We start from the raw sequence: 14,373 nt of genomic DNA on the forward strand, positions 1-14,373 counted from the left end.
GGGGGGGGGGGGGGGCGGGGACTGACAAGGAACACACATGAGAGAACTTCTCAGAAAATGGAAATGATCTATATCTTGATCCGGAAGCTGTTTCAACGGTGTTATGTGTGTGAAAAATTCACCAGACTGTATGCTTAAGATTTGCACTCTTGGGGCACCTGGCTGGGTCCATGGGTAGAGCATGTGACTCTTGATCTCGGGGTGGTGAGTTCGAGCCCCACGTTGGGCGAAAACTTATTTAAAAAGAAAAAAAAAAGATTTGCGCACTTCACTGTGTGAGAAAGAAGTACATTTAAAAAGGGTGCATTTCACTATGTTTAAGAGAAAAAAGGGATGGGGTGCCTGGGTGGCTCAGTCGGTTAAGCGTCTGCCTTTAGCTCAGGTCATGATCTCAGGGTCCTGGGATCGAGCCCCACATTGGGCTACCTGTTCAGCGGGGAGCCTGCTTCCCCCTCTCTGGCTTCCCCTGCTTGTGCTCTCTCTCTCTGTCAAATAAATAAAATCATAAAAAAAAAAAGAAAAGAAAAAGGTGGTCAGGGAAGGCCTCCCTAAGGGGGTGACATTTGAGTAAATACCTATGTCACCAGCATCACTGGATGCTCGTAGGCTCCCGCACGGACAGGCTCACATAGTCCTTGGTGGGACCCACACCTAAATACTTGCCGCGGCTGCCTCGGGTACCCTACTCACCAGAAGAGGGCGCACCTGGCTCCCACTGCTTGCACCTGTGTTGGTGGCACGAGCGCCCCATGGGAATGGAAGAGGCCTGACGGGAACTCCGCGCGACTTTGGACAAATCTGACCCCAGCGGAAGAAGACCCTATGAGCCCGACTTTAAAACCTTGAAAATCTGAAATATGCCTTTCCCCTTTAAGGATGCAAATCTGCTTCTTATCAGCCAAAGTCTGCAAGGAAATGCACACACACACACACACACACACACACACACACCAAAACACACAGACACACCAAGACTCGCCTGAATTCTGAGCACCTGGTACTTGCCTAGAAAGAGATAAGAATTATCGCAGGGAGAGGAAGATAAAGACCGTCCGGGTGCTAACAAATGCCTTAGTTTGCTCTCCTGTTCTACATAGAGTTTTTACATAAATGTGATTGTTTTGAATGTTTGTGATATAAATGGTATGTTGTTTTCAAGATGGGTTTTGTGAAAATGTGCTATGTTCACAGTTGTAGCTGTTGATATAAGCTTACTAAAAAGACTTAAAAAAAGGAATTTATTTATTTGAGAGAGAGAGCAAGAGCAGAGGGAAGAGGCAGAGGGAGAAGCAGCCTCTCCGCTGAGCAAGGAGCCTGATGTGGAGCTCGACCCCGGGGCGCTGGGATCATGACCTGAGCTGAAGGCAGCTGCCCAACCGACTGAGCCACCCAGGCAACCCTAAAAAGACTTCCATAAAGATGCATTTATCTGACAAGTATTTTCTGACTGCCCACTGGATGCCGCTCGCTGCTTTCCCTGCTGGGCACAGACCAGGGAGGAGGACGCAGCAGAGAACCATGGAGCGCACATTCTAGGGGGGAGGCAGCTGACAGCGTCCAAAAATCGTAATATAGGGGCAGCTGGATGGCTCAGTGAGATGAGAGTCTGACTCTTGGTTTCGGCTCAGGTCATGATCGCAGGATTCTGACATCGAGTCCTCTGTCATTGGGCTCAGCACTCAGTGGGGAGTCTGCTTGAGATTCTCTCTCTCCCTCTGCCCCTCCCTCTCTCTCAAATAAATCAATCTAAAGAAAAAAATTGTAAGCTATGTAGTATGCCCAGGGTGTAAGCACCAGGAGGAAAAGGGGAGAAGGCCAGGGAGGGGTTGTAATTTTAAATAGTGTCAGGGAAGAAGTGACATTTGAGCCAAGATCAGAAGGAAGTGACGAGCGAGCCCTGTGGCTGTCTGAAGGAAAAGTGTTCAGGCGGAGGGAACAGTACGTGCAAAATCTCTGAGCTGGCTCCGTGCTCTGTCGCAGATGAACCTCGAAAACGTGGCGCTAAGTCAGACACAAAAGGTCCCATACTGTAGGAGCCACTTACCCAAAACGTGTGGAACAGGAAGCTTTATGAGGTGGAAGAAGACGGGTGGTAGCCAGGGGCTGGGGGGCGGGGGGAACGGAGTCTAATCTCTTGATGGCTTCAGGATTCCCTTTGGGGTGGTGAAATGTCTTGGAGCTAGAGGTGCACCGCTCTGCATGGTAAATTCTAGATTATGTGTATTTTACTACAATTAAAAGGCACGCACACACCTCCCATCCCCTATCGCCATCATTTCCTAGAAGAAATGATGACCTAGGATCATTTTATTTTTTATTTTTTCATTTTTTTTAATTTATTTTTTTATTTTTTAAAGATTTTATTTATTTATTCGACAGAGATAGAGACAGCCAGCGAGAGAGGGAATACAAGCAGGGGGAGTGGGAGAGGAAGAAGCAGGCTTATAGCGGAGGAGCCTGATGTGGGGCTCGATCCCATAATGCCGGGATCACGCCCTGAGCCGAAGGCAGACGCTTAACCGCTGTGCCACCCAGGCGCCCCTATTTTTTCATTTTTTAAAAGATTTATTTATTTATGAGAGAGAGAGAAAGAGGGAGCTCATGCCAGTGGGGGGAGGGGCAGAGGGAGAGAGAGAATCCCAAGCATACTCCCTGCTGAGCGTGGAGCCTGCTGTGGGGCTCGATTTCCTGACCCCGAGATCATGACCTGAGCTGAAACCAAGAGTCGGATGCTCAACTGACTGAGCCACCCAGGCGCCCCAGACTTAAGGATTATTTTAAAAATTAGGAAGAAGCTCCGTGAATGTATTAAATGCTGCTGAATTGTACACTCTAAAATGATTAATTTTGTTATGTGAATTATCCCTGTTCAAAGAAAGAAAGAAAGAAAAAGAAAGAAAGAAAGAAAGAAAGAAAAGAAAAGAAAGAAAGAAAGAAAAGGGGCGCCTGGGTGGCTCAGTCGGTTAAGCAGCTGCCTTCGTCTCAGGTCATGATCTTGGGGTCCTGGGGTCCGCTCCCTGCTCAGCAGGGAATCTGCTTCTCCCTCTCCCTCTCCCTCTGCCCCTCCCCCTTAGCCTCCCCCCACCCCGTTCTTGCTCTCTCTCAAATAAATAAAATATTTTTTAAAAAGAAAAAAACAAACAAAAAACTCTGTGAAGAGGGGGTAAGTCCGGAGATGAGGGAGGGGGGTCAGAACGTGTGGGCCCTTGTGGGGAGCCAGGGAGGGTTCAGAGCAGAAAAGGGACCTGAGGGGCCCGGTGTGGGCCTGGCGCCCCCTGGCGGCCGTGAGGGGGACAGGCTGCAGGGGACAGAGGAGGAGGATGGGGCAAGAGGACCCCAGTGTGCCCCAGCAGGAGGGGGGCTGGCAGGTGGAGGTGGGGGAGGGGTGGGTGCATCCGGATACACTTGGAAACTAAATCCACCATAGGCGGCTGATGTACCAGGAAAAGGAGAAAGCCAAGGTTTGTGCCTGGTCTGGAGCGGCCGCTCCGAGATGGGAAGGAAGGGCCCAGCGGTGGGGGTGGGGGAATCCGGAGCTCCGGTTCGAGGTGCCCGTTAGACGCCCGATTGTAGGTACCAAGTCAGCAGCTGGATGTAAAAATCCGGAATTCAGGGGCTGGAAATATGCATTTGGAATTGGCATTAGACCCCAAATCTGTGCAAACTGCCCCTTTTCTGCCTACCTAGAGCAATCGAATTTTTATTTGGTAGAGTGATTCCGGTCAGGCCCCTCAAGCCCCAACACAATCAAATAATGTGGGTGACTTTGTGTCTTACTTTCTCTTCCACTTTCTTTCCTCTCCGTCAGTGTCCGGCCAGGAGGCCCGTGCGGTTGGGGGCCCCAAACCCCCCTCCCGCGTTCTGAGATTCGCTAGAAGACCCCATAGGAGTCAGTATATAGTTGACTTATTATAGTGACATGGTAAGGACGCAGGGCGGATCATAATGGGAAAGACAGGTGCGGTCTGGAGAGATCCACGTGCTGGCTCCCTCCCACGAGGAGTCCCACAGAGCATGAGGCCACCTGCGTGCAATGCTTTTGCCCACGGAAGCCCACTGGAGACTCCGGACATACAAGGCTTTGGGGGAGGACTGGTACATAGGCACCATCGGCCTAGCCTGTACCCCGATTCCGGACTTCTAGAAGGCCAGCAGGCGTCAGCACGCACCATATTGTTTTGTACAAAGGGCCGAGGCACGGTGAGCCCCTTTATCATTTAGGGAAGTTTTATATCAGTGGAAGGAAATGTTGATCAGCCAATTTCCCAGATGCAGGGCAAGGGCCAAGCTCACAAGCGGGGAAGGTTAGCAGGGCGGTTTCTCGCCTCCCCCTGATGCCACTCAGAGGCCTGGTGGTAGTGATTGATTTGGACAAGATAAAAAAAACCGGTGAGCGAGGGACGCCTGGGTGGCTCAGTTGGTTGAGCGTCTGCCTTCAGCTCTGGTCATGATCCCAGGGTCCAGGGATCGAGTCCTGCACTGGGCTCCCTGCTCAGCAGGGAGAGGGAGCCTGCTTCTCCTTCTGCCTGCTGCTCCCCCTGCTTGTGCTCGCGAGCTCTCTCTCTCTCTGACAAATAAATAAAATCTTAAAAAAAAAAAAGGAAGCCAGGTGAGGGAAAGAAAACACGAGATCTGAAAGAAGAGCAAAAACCACAAACAATTCCGGGAGCAAACATAGGAGGAAAGCTTAGTGGCCTTAGGCTTAACAGGGACGCCTTCCATATGACAACAAAAAAGGCCAAAGTAGGGGCGCCTGGGTGGCACAGCTGTTAGGCGTCTGCCTTCAGCTCAGGGAATGATCCTGGCGATCTGGGTTCGAGCCCCACATCAGGCTCTTCCGCTGTGAGCCTGCTTCTTCCTCTCCCACTCCCCCTGCTTGTGTTCCCTCTCTCGCTGGCTGTCTCTATCTCTGTCAAATAAATAAAATCTTTAAAAAAAAAAAAAAGGCCAAAGTATAATTAAAGCAAAAATGAATAGGACTTCATGAAAATTAAAATCCTTTGCTCTTTAAAAGACTGGGAAGGCACGCCACAGACTGGGAAAGTGTTTGCAAAACGTTATCTCCAGCAAAGGACTTGTAGCTGGAATATAGAAAGATCTCTTACACATTAACCATCTAGGATCGACAACCCAAGTAAACAGTGAGCCTCGGCTCATGCAGGTCCCAAGAATGGGCAGAGACAGGGGGCCTCCCCATCTGGGGCTCAGTCCGCTTGGGGCTCAGTGGTCCTCCCTGGATGGGGGGAGGGGGGTATGTGGGGGAGCCACAGCCCCAGGGAGGCCTTGACCCCATGCAGAACGACAGACAGACAGACAGACGGAGGTGGCCTGGCCACTGGCCTCGCCTGCACCCAGGTGTGGAAGACATTGAAGAACGGGAAGGGGTTGGCTTGTCACGCTCCAGGGACACAGTGGACACAAAGCCTCAGAGCAGCATCTTCCCTGGAGCCCGGATAAGGCAGAGGCTGGGTGTCCTGGACCTTTAGAAGGTCAGGCCTCCTTCACCCCTTGGAGCTTTTGGGGTCCCTGACAACACCCCCTGGCCCCGCCCAGCCGGGCCTCACCTTTCTCATCTTGCCCACAGGAAGCCGGCTCAGAGTATAGGCTCAGTGGCCCCACAGCTGAGGTCACCTGACCTCAGGTGAGTGCCTTTAGTCTGCCCATCTGTAAAATGGGATCGTCACAGTTCGAGCCTCTTTCAGGGCTGGCTGGCCGCCCTTATGAATGACATAGCTGCCTTCCTCGCTCTGTTTACAAAATTCGCCGCCCCAGCCCTGCCTACCACCCTTCCTGGCTTTCTTTTCCTTCCCAGCACTCACAATGCCCTTACTTGGTACACCCGCGTTTCTGTTCTGGGGGCAGGTGGGGCCGTGTGTTGCTGGGGGTGCGGAGGGCCAGGCCACAGGCATCAAGGATCAGACAGCGTTGCGTGTCGGCACCTGTGGCCACCTCCTGCGGGATCTGCTTCGTCTGTGATCATGGGCCCCCCGGTGAGCTGGATCTTGGGGTGAGCTGTCGTGCCGCTGGCTGGATCTGCGTCGTGTTGCACTAACGTGTGTCTGGAGTGTGGTTGTGTGTCCCACCTCCCGCAGCTGGAGGTGCTGCCCACGTGTCTGGTTCTTTTGCAGGTACGTGGTTGTGACATGGGCTCAGCTGCAGTCTACAGGGGTCCACTGTGCTTCGGGGTCCTTGAGTGGCAGACGAGAGGTGTAGGCTGCTGTTATTGTGTTTCTGGCTGGCTGGTGGTTTGTCTGGCTGTGTACCCAGGTCGGGGGGTGAGTCCTTGTGTGTTACCATCAGTCTCTGTGCGCACGTGTGTGTGTGTTTATGTGTGTGTGTGCGTGTGTGTGAGAGAGAGAGAGAGAGAGTCCCAGCCCCAAAATCATGACTAATTCTTCTAGCTTCCCCCACTTCGGGACAACAGAGACCCCTTTGTTCTCAGGGCAGAAGAAGGGGGGGGGTGTTCCTTTTCTCTGAAGCTCCTGGCAAGGTCTCAGCCCAGAGACCGGCCAACAAAACACTCAGAGCTTCTGTGCTGCGCCGGCCACTTGCTGGGTGTGCTGGGAAAGCCAGTGGGGTCACCAGACCTCTGAGAACAAGAGCGGCGGCAGCAGCAGAGATGGGGGAGCCCCGAGGGGACCCCTGACCCAGCCCGCGGGGCTCAGGAGACCTTCCTGGAGGACAGTCTTGTTACAAGACCGGTTCTGGGAAAAAATGGGAAAATCAGGACGCACACAGATGTAAACGTGCACATGTGTTGGAGACTGGACTCCCTCCCCGTTCAGAGGAGGAGCAAAGAACAGACACATTTACAGATCAGGAATATCGGAGGCAGGACATCTGGGGAGATGCTATGGCCTGAATATTTGTGTGTCCCCCCCCCCATAAAGGGTTGTTGTTTATAAGGCACCCGGTCTGTGGTGTTTCGTTACAGCAACTCCACTAAGGGAGAGAGAGTTGTCCCTCTGCAGACAGAATTCACACGCTCGTCTGCGGAGAATTACTCAGCATTGCTGCACGTATCCGCGCTTTACAGGATTAGAAAACAGAGCCCACGACTCAGAAGGTTTTGTCACAGGGTGAATTGCATCCTGCCCCAAATTCATGTATGTGGAGGTCCTAACCCCCAGGACCTTAGAATGGGATCTTATTTGGAAATAGGTTTATTGAAGATATAAGTAGTTAAGGTGAGGTCCTACTGGAGTAGGCTGTGCCCCAAATCCAACATGGTTTATGTCCTTATAAAATGGGGAAATGTGGACACACACACACACACACACACACACACACACACACACAATGCTATGTGAAGAAGAAAGCAGAGACCCAGGTGATGCTTTTACAAAGGAATACCGGGATAGCTTGCAAAACAGCAGAAGCTAGGAGAAAAGCATGAATTTTTTCTCCCCATCCTCGGACGGAACCAAATTTACTGACACCTTGATCTCCAACTTCTTCTTCTTCTTTTTTTTTTTTTTAAGATTTTATTTTTAAGTAATCTCTACGGCCAGCATTGGGCTCAAACTCATGACCCCGAGATCAAGAGTCACATGCTCCACGGACTGAGCCAGCCCGGCGCCCCCAAATCTCGCAACTTCTGACCTATCTATGCTGTGAGCTACAACTCAGTGGCTTAAGCCACAGTTTATGGTACTTTGTGATGACAGACAAACATATATAGATGGACTATGGAGAAGGCATAGCTTTCCACCGAAGCACAACATTTTCCTTAGTCTATTGTAACTGAACCAATGTGAGCTCGCTCCTTGGTGGGTCAGAAACTATACCAGGTTGAGCTGCACACAAGGGAAAGTTTATTTGCAGCAAATAAGAGGCGATCATGGGGAATAGCTTCTGGAAGGGACTCCCCAAGCAAGGCTGGATGATAGGTTCCTTTGATTTAGCGTTAGGATGAATATTTAGATAGGAAAGCCTTGTCATCTTCTGTAGAGGCGGGCGGCAGGTCACGCATGCGCCGTAAGGCAACATGCCCGTACACGCACCGTGAATTATGTAAATGAGGCTTGTGCTCCTCCTAGGGTGCAGATTTATAATGAGATAAAGGTAGTTGTCATTCTAGAGACCACGCCATCCTCTGTCCACCCGCTCAGGTGCGACTCAGGGCTTAAGCTCGAACGGGTCTGGGTGGTCCGGGCCGTTGTTACGGCTGGAGGGGCGGTTTTGCTTTCCATTTGCCTGAGTTAAGAGATAAGCTGAACAGAAGAGCTTAAGGAAAAATGTGGGACAAAGGTCATGAGTACTAGCAGGTAGCAGTCAAGGTCAGGTCTTGAGTTCTGGCTGGTGACTGATTCCCCAAGGCTGAGCAGGAATCCGGCAACAGGAGAGGGTAGAAACTGCATGTGCCAAGGCCCAGAGGCAGGAAATCGGGTGAGGTCCCAGATGGGATTGCAGGGGTTCCGTGTGGCTAAGGCACTGAGAGATGGGGCAAGAAGGGAAGCATGGGACCAGGCAGGGACGGATGGTGGGTTTGGGTTTTTGTTCTGATGGCTCTGGAAGATCTCTGTTTATGGGACATTGATTGCTCCCAGCCCTGTGTTGGGTGCTCTACATCCCAGGTTCATTATATCCTTACGAGACCGCTGGGATCGGAAGTCACACAACAGAGGCGGAGTGGAACTTGAACCTTGTCTACTATCTGCCCTGAGCCAAGGTTATAGCAGGTGGGGACCAAGGACCAAGGGGCGGAGACACAGGTGGGGCAGGAAGATCTTGGGCACAGTTGGTTTTTTATTGTATTAAGATTTTTATTAATTTATTTGAGAGAGAGAGATAGGAGAGCAGAGCACACAAGCAGGCGGCGCGGCAGAGGGAGAGGGAAAAGCAGGCTCCCCACCGAGCAGGGAGCCCAGGGGAGACTCCATCCCAGGACCCCGGGATTTTTTTTTTTTAAAGATTATTTACTTATTTATTCATTCGACAGAGATAGAGACAGCCAGCGAGAGAGGGAACACAAGCAGGGGGAGTGGGAGAGGAAGAAGCAGGCTCCCAGCGGAGGAGCCTAATGTGGGGCTCGATCCCATAACGCCGGGATCACGCCCTGAGCCGAAGGCAGACGCTTAACCGCTGTGCCACCCAGGTGCCACCCAGGCGCCCCCCAGGACCCTGGGATCTTGACGCCGCGGAAGGCAGAGGTTTAACCGACCGAGCCATCCAGGCGCCCCCAGAATTGGTTTTTATTGAGCCGTCTCCAAGTGCCAGACACTCAGATCTTTCCAATTTGAACGGGCACATCAACCCCCTTCTCTCCTCCGGCCCGCAGGCTAAATCACTCCCAGTAGGGAAGGGATTTCGTCTGTTTTGGGGAAGGGATTTCGTCTGTTTTTTTTCATCGCTGTCTGCAGGGAGGTCCTCACTACATACTTGGTAAATATCGTCCCTGAAGGCGATTACGCCCATCTTCCAGACTGAGAAACTGAGGCTCAGAAAGGCGCCCACGCCCTAATTAATCCCTTAACTAGCTGCCAGCTTCCAGCACTTTCCTGAACCTCTCGCCTCGGAGAGGGCTGGGAAGCGCCAGAGGAAGAACTGCCACGGCGCTCAGGCGGCGCCCGGTCCGGCTGCCCGGCCCGAATAAGGCAGCGGCGGCCCTGCAGCGCTCGCTTGAAACCTGGGCTTGCCGGGCGGGCCCCTGCGCATCCCCAGTGCTTTCGGACTCGGCCCTCCCACCCTCTCCCGGGGAGAAAAAGGGGCCCGAGAGCCGCCCCCTCCCGGCTCACGCTGGAAAAGCACGACCTTCCTTTGCAATTCCGTTTTCTTCGGGGATCTGCTGGTCCCGATCCCCGCCCCGCGGGGCCATACCATTCCGGCCCGGAGGGGGGACGGGGGGGAACGCGCGGAGGCCTCCCCCGGGGCTTCTGTCGGGACGCAGCCTGACCCCAGCAGGGGAAGGGAGGGGACTGCGTGGGGGCTCAGGGTGGAGGGCCGCAGGGTCCCTGAACCCCCGCCGTGGGGGTCCGCCGCCCCCCGCCGTCCCTGCCCCCCCCGCGTTGGTTCGCGCCGTAGAAGGCTGAGTAACCACCTTTGTGCCGCGGTCGCGGAGCCGCGGAGTTCGCCAGTCCACGCCGTAGGGGGGGTCGCCTCGCGCGTCCCGCCCATGCTGCGGTCCCCAGCCATGGCCCTCGCCATCCGAGTCGTTTATTGGTAAGCATAACGGCCGGGGGCCCCCTCCGCGACCCCCGCCCGGAGCCCATGCTCGGCCCGACGGTGCTGGGCACTGGGGACTGGACCCACGGGGATCCCTCCCTGAGAAAAGGGGTTCCTTGCGGGTGAGGTGGGCGTGAGGGGACCGGCGAGAAGGAAGGGCGTTGACCCACCTCCCCAGTGCGTGGCACTCAGGACAGCTCAGGTTATCGAAGGTGGAACCGAGACACGTGTGTGGCCATTTAAGACACCCGACTCCGGGGGCTCCGTTTGCGGGGCGGGTGGGGGTCACTTTTGTAATGCGAGAGGAGCCTCTGTCAACGCGTAGGCCTCCCCCCCCTCAGTACCATGAACAGTCATGGGGTGGGGACGGCGAGAGTCGAGAAGCTTCGAGAATGTTCCAGAGTGGGTTTGAAAGGAATGAAGACTGGGGGTGCCCATCGTTAGTAAGCGTCCTTCCTTTCGGGTCTGGGTTTCCCCATCTGCAGAGGGGGAGAGAGTGATCCCGGTAGTGACCGCGGAGGGAGTGCACGTTTGCTCCAGCTTCCCCGTTAGCGTGAAAAAAGCCCCGAGTGGACAGGGGATTTTCTCTCTTGGTAACTGCTGCGTACCCCTGCTGGCACCCAGCACTGTGCGGACCTGCACAGACAGGCCTGCCTGTGGGCGCTTAGTAAATGCGCGGTCAGCGCCTTTCTCCTCCCAGAGAGTCATTGCGGGAGGAGACTATTAGGTCCGTGTTCGTTATAGGGGAGGGTGGGGTCAGCTCCGAAACTCGCGTGAAATGCCCTGCGGCCCAACCGCTGATTTTGCAAGGCTCAGATGGGCCTGGGCGTCAGAAATGTCCCCACACCCTCTGCAAAACAGAGGGTGGAGTGACATTTTGAAGCCCCCAAGAGGCCTGTGCTCCAGACTCCGGTCCTGGAATAGCCTGCGGGTTCTGGAATAGCCTGCGGGTCCTGGAATAGCCTGCCGGGTCCTGGAATAGCCTGCCATTGGGGGGTGGGGAAGCGTTTGGATTCCGGCCTCGGGACTGGGAGGGCCTGGGGATCCCGGAGTAAAGGTTTTGCCACACCTTCCCCCCGGGCTGTGGATGGGGAGAGTGCGTCTGTGGTTTCATCCTAACCCGGTTCTCTGTTTCCCTCCCTCTCCCTCCCTCCCTCCCACCTGCTCTGTGTCGCGTTCCTTGTGTGTGGGTGTCTTCCTCCTGTCCCCTGTCCTGTCCTGTGCCCCTTCCAACATTCCCTGTGTGTCTGCCCTCTCCTCTCTCTGTTCGCTCTTTGGGTTTGTGTCTGCATTCCTCTTCCTGTCTTCCTGGGCCCCCTTCTGTTTGCCTTTGTGTGTCCACCTGCCCCCTTCCCTCCTCTCCCTGCACCCGCCCTCTCTCTTGGACTCCCTCCCACCAGTGGCGCTTGAGGCTACAAGTCCAAGGTAAGCAGAGTGGCCAGCCCCGAGGTGTCCCCGGAAGATGAGGGAGGAGGGCGAGCTGGCCTGGCCCCTGTTGACCCCTGTTGTGACCCCCACACCTCCTTCCCAGTATCTTCAGCTCAAGAAGAAGTTAGAAGATGAGTTCCCCGGATGCCTGGACATCGTGAGTCTGGGAGATGGGGGAGAGAATCAGAGATGGCTCTCCTTGTGTGTCCCTCAGCCCTGAGGTGACAGCACGGTTCGGGCCGGCCCTATCCTTCACGCCATAATCTCCCATTTCCTGGGAAGGTGCAGGTGTCCCCAAGTGGGCCGCACCGCCCCCCCAGCAACATGTCTCTCTCCTCAGTGCGGCGAGGGGACTCCCCAGGCCACCGGCTTCTTTGAAGTGATGGTAGCCGGGAAGTTGGTTCACTCCAAGAAGGTATGGCTGGCTGTCCGTCCACCTGTCTGTCCGTCCGTCTCGCCTTGTTCTCAGGCTGGCTGGGCCTTGGGGTCTCACCCCTTCCCGCTTCTTTCCCTCCCCAGAGAGGTGATGGCTACGTGGACACGGAGAGCAAGTTTCTGAAGCTGGTGGCCGCCATCAAGGCCGCCTTGGCTCAGGGCTGATGTGCCCTGAAGGCAGAGGTGAGGGGGGCCCGGCTCGTACACACTGGAATCCTCCCGTGCCCCGAACCAAAGACTCGTTTCCAACCCCATATGTTCCAGAACGGGTGGCGGTGTCCATATTATTCTCTGGATTGCAGAATTGCTTTTCAGTACCTCCCGAGCCTGATTTCTCGTTTCCAAGCCAGCAAGTTCCAGATGAGCCCCAAACCCCATCTTTTCTAGAACTGGGCACCCGATGCTCACCCATTCCAGAACCAGGTTCTGGCTCCAGACACTCGAGAGCCTGGAAGCACTCTCCCATTCTCTCTACTTGAGTGCCTGTTCCCCCCCCCTTCCGTCCCAGTATACAAGATGGACCCAAATTCCTATCCCCAGGGAGCTTGGCTCCAGAAAACTGGTTTCCAAATGCTTGAAGCTCAAGTTCTGTTTCTTAGTCTTTCACTGGAGCAGAGCGAGGTCACCTTCGCTGGGAACTCGAACCTGCCGATTATGTTAGCGCGATCCCCAGAAAGTAGCGTCTTGCCTCCCATGCAGGTCTGAAACAAAGGGAGGGCTCCCCACATTAAAACAGAGAAAATCAAGAATTATATAATTGCGAAGCGGCTTGAGCTGGCTGTGAGGGTGGGGGCGGGGCTTTCCATTCTTAAAGCCCAAAATAGAGCACACCCCTTGGATAAACACACGAGCGATGGCTTCGGAGCTGTCAGGAACTGACAGGCAGCTGCTTACATCAGCGCGAGGTTGCCTTGGTTTCTGGAGTGGTCCATCAATGGATGCTTCCTTCCCACATAAGCAGAAATGGGATTTATGTAAGGGAAAGAGAGGGGGCAGTGGCTCTTGTTTGCAGTTTTGTGGGTGCATTTTCTGAGGTCCCTAAGACCACCCCCGGGTTCAGGGATTTTCTAGAAGGACCCTTGGAACTCAGCAAAGTGATACACGTGGTTGTAGATGATTGTGTAGGCTCGGCACTATAGCCCAAGGCCCCAGGTGAACAGGGGTGTCCCCCAGGCAGGACAGTCCCAGTCCTCGGAGGTTCCCCCCAGGAGCTGGAGGCCACGCGGGGCCTGCACGGGGGGTTGGTGATCGTGAAGAGGTCTTCCGGGGGCTCGCAGCTGGCGTGGGCTGGCGCGAGCATCACAGAAACCCATTTCAGTGGCCAGCCTGTCCGGAGAGCGAGTCACCACTGCGAGTGGCGGCCCAGCAGCGCTCCCCGCCCCCCGCCAACTTTACTGAGAACTAAGTCTTGGCCCACCTTGCCTGTTGGGTTACAACTTCTCTCTCAGGGCATCCCGTTGTCCTTGTGCCTCAGTTTCTCCCTGGGACCGCCTTTTGCCCATTGCTTGTCTCTCTCCCCTTTATCATGGGGTCCCCACTGGTCTCGTTTGCTGCAAGCTGACCCCTCCCCCACCTCTTCTCTGCACAGTCCAGTGACCTTGGCCCAGCCCCTCGTGGCAGACGCTTCATGACGGGAAGGACTGAAATGTCTCACGGACGCCTGGTCTTTCCCTGATGTCCCTGCGGCTGCCACGTGGGGGCAGAGACTGACGCCCCTGGTCCTTGCCTCTGTGTGTGTGTGTGCCCCCGGGAGTGTAACTCCATACCCTGCCTGCCTTGCTCCTTCCTCTCCCCCCACCCTTCCCCATCACCCTGCATCCCCCAGCCCCCTGGCTACTTTCTGGCATTTGGGGTGGTCCTGCTCCTGGCTTCCTTCTCAGGGCAGCCGAGAGGGGGATCTGGGTGAGTGAGTTGCAGATTTCAGCAGTATTGGCAACGGTTCACTATTCAATAAACATTGGATGAGTTTAACAGAACGTGTCTGTGAGCGTCCGTGAGCTTGAGGCTGGGGGGGGGGGTTCTGAGGTTAGCCCATGATGACACGGGCTCTCATGGAAGCCGGGGCTCGCACCCCTCCTTCTGCATTCGGGTGGGCTGGTGATTCCAGCAGCAATGGGACAGAAAGTGGAGGAGTCCTGAGACTTCAGAGTCGGCTTCGGTCACCACCTTGAGAGCACCAGAGAGCACTTTCCGCGCTCCGTTCTGTCGGCTCTTAGAGCAAGTCCCGGGGCTGAGCCCACGGGCTAGGGGACTGGGATCCCCGACGGCTGTAGCACTTGACAGAAAAATTAGCAATCCCTTGAGTTGGGTTAGTCCCTGGTAGAGCAAGGTCAGTGAATGTCATCG

General features: G+C 54.8%; 1 protein-coding gene across 2 annotated transcripts; it reads left to right on the forward strand.

Annotated features, from left to right (window-relative positions):
* Positions 1-7,542: 7,542 nt before the first annotated feature.
* SELENOW (selenoprotein W) lies at positions 7,543-13,998 on the forward strand. Of its 2 annotated transcripts, none has more exons than XM_040634230.1 (6): positions 7,543-7,613; positions 11,565-11,589; positions 11,696-11,749; positions 11,933-12,007; positions 12,112-12,210; positions 13,616-13,998. In XM_040634230.1, the coding sequence occupies exons 1-5, from the start codon at positions 7,609-7,611 to the stop codon at positions 12,190-12,192; spliced, it is 240 nt and encodes a 79-aa protein (XP_040490164.1). In that variant the 5' UTR covers positions 7,543-7,608; the 3' UTR covers positions 12,193-12,210; positions 13,616-13,998. The 2 variants fall into 2 exon arrangements, with proteins under 2 accessions (XP_040490164.1, XP_008682716.2); XM_008684494.2 differs by lacking the exon at positions 7,543-7,613 and adding an exon at positions 10,011-10,161.
* The last annotated feature ends 375 nt before the right edge of the window (positions 13,999-14,373 follow it).

The sequence above is a fragment of the Ursus maritimus genome, unplaced genomic scaffold (assembly GCF_017311325.1).
Source record: "Ursus maritimus isolate PB19 unplaced genomic scaffold, ASM1731132v1 scaffold_19, whole genome shotgun sequence".
NCBI lineage: Eukaryota > Metazoa > Chordata > Mammalia > Carnivora > Ursidae > Ursus > Ursus maritimus.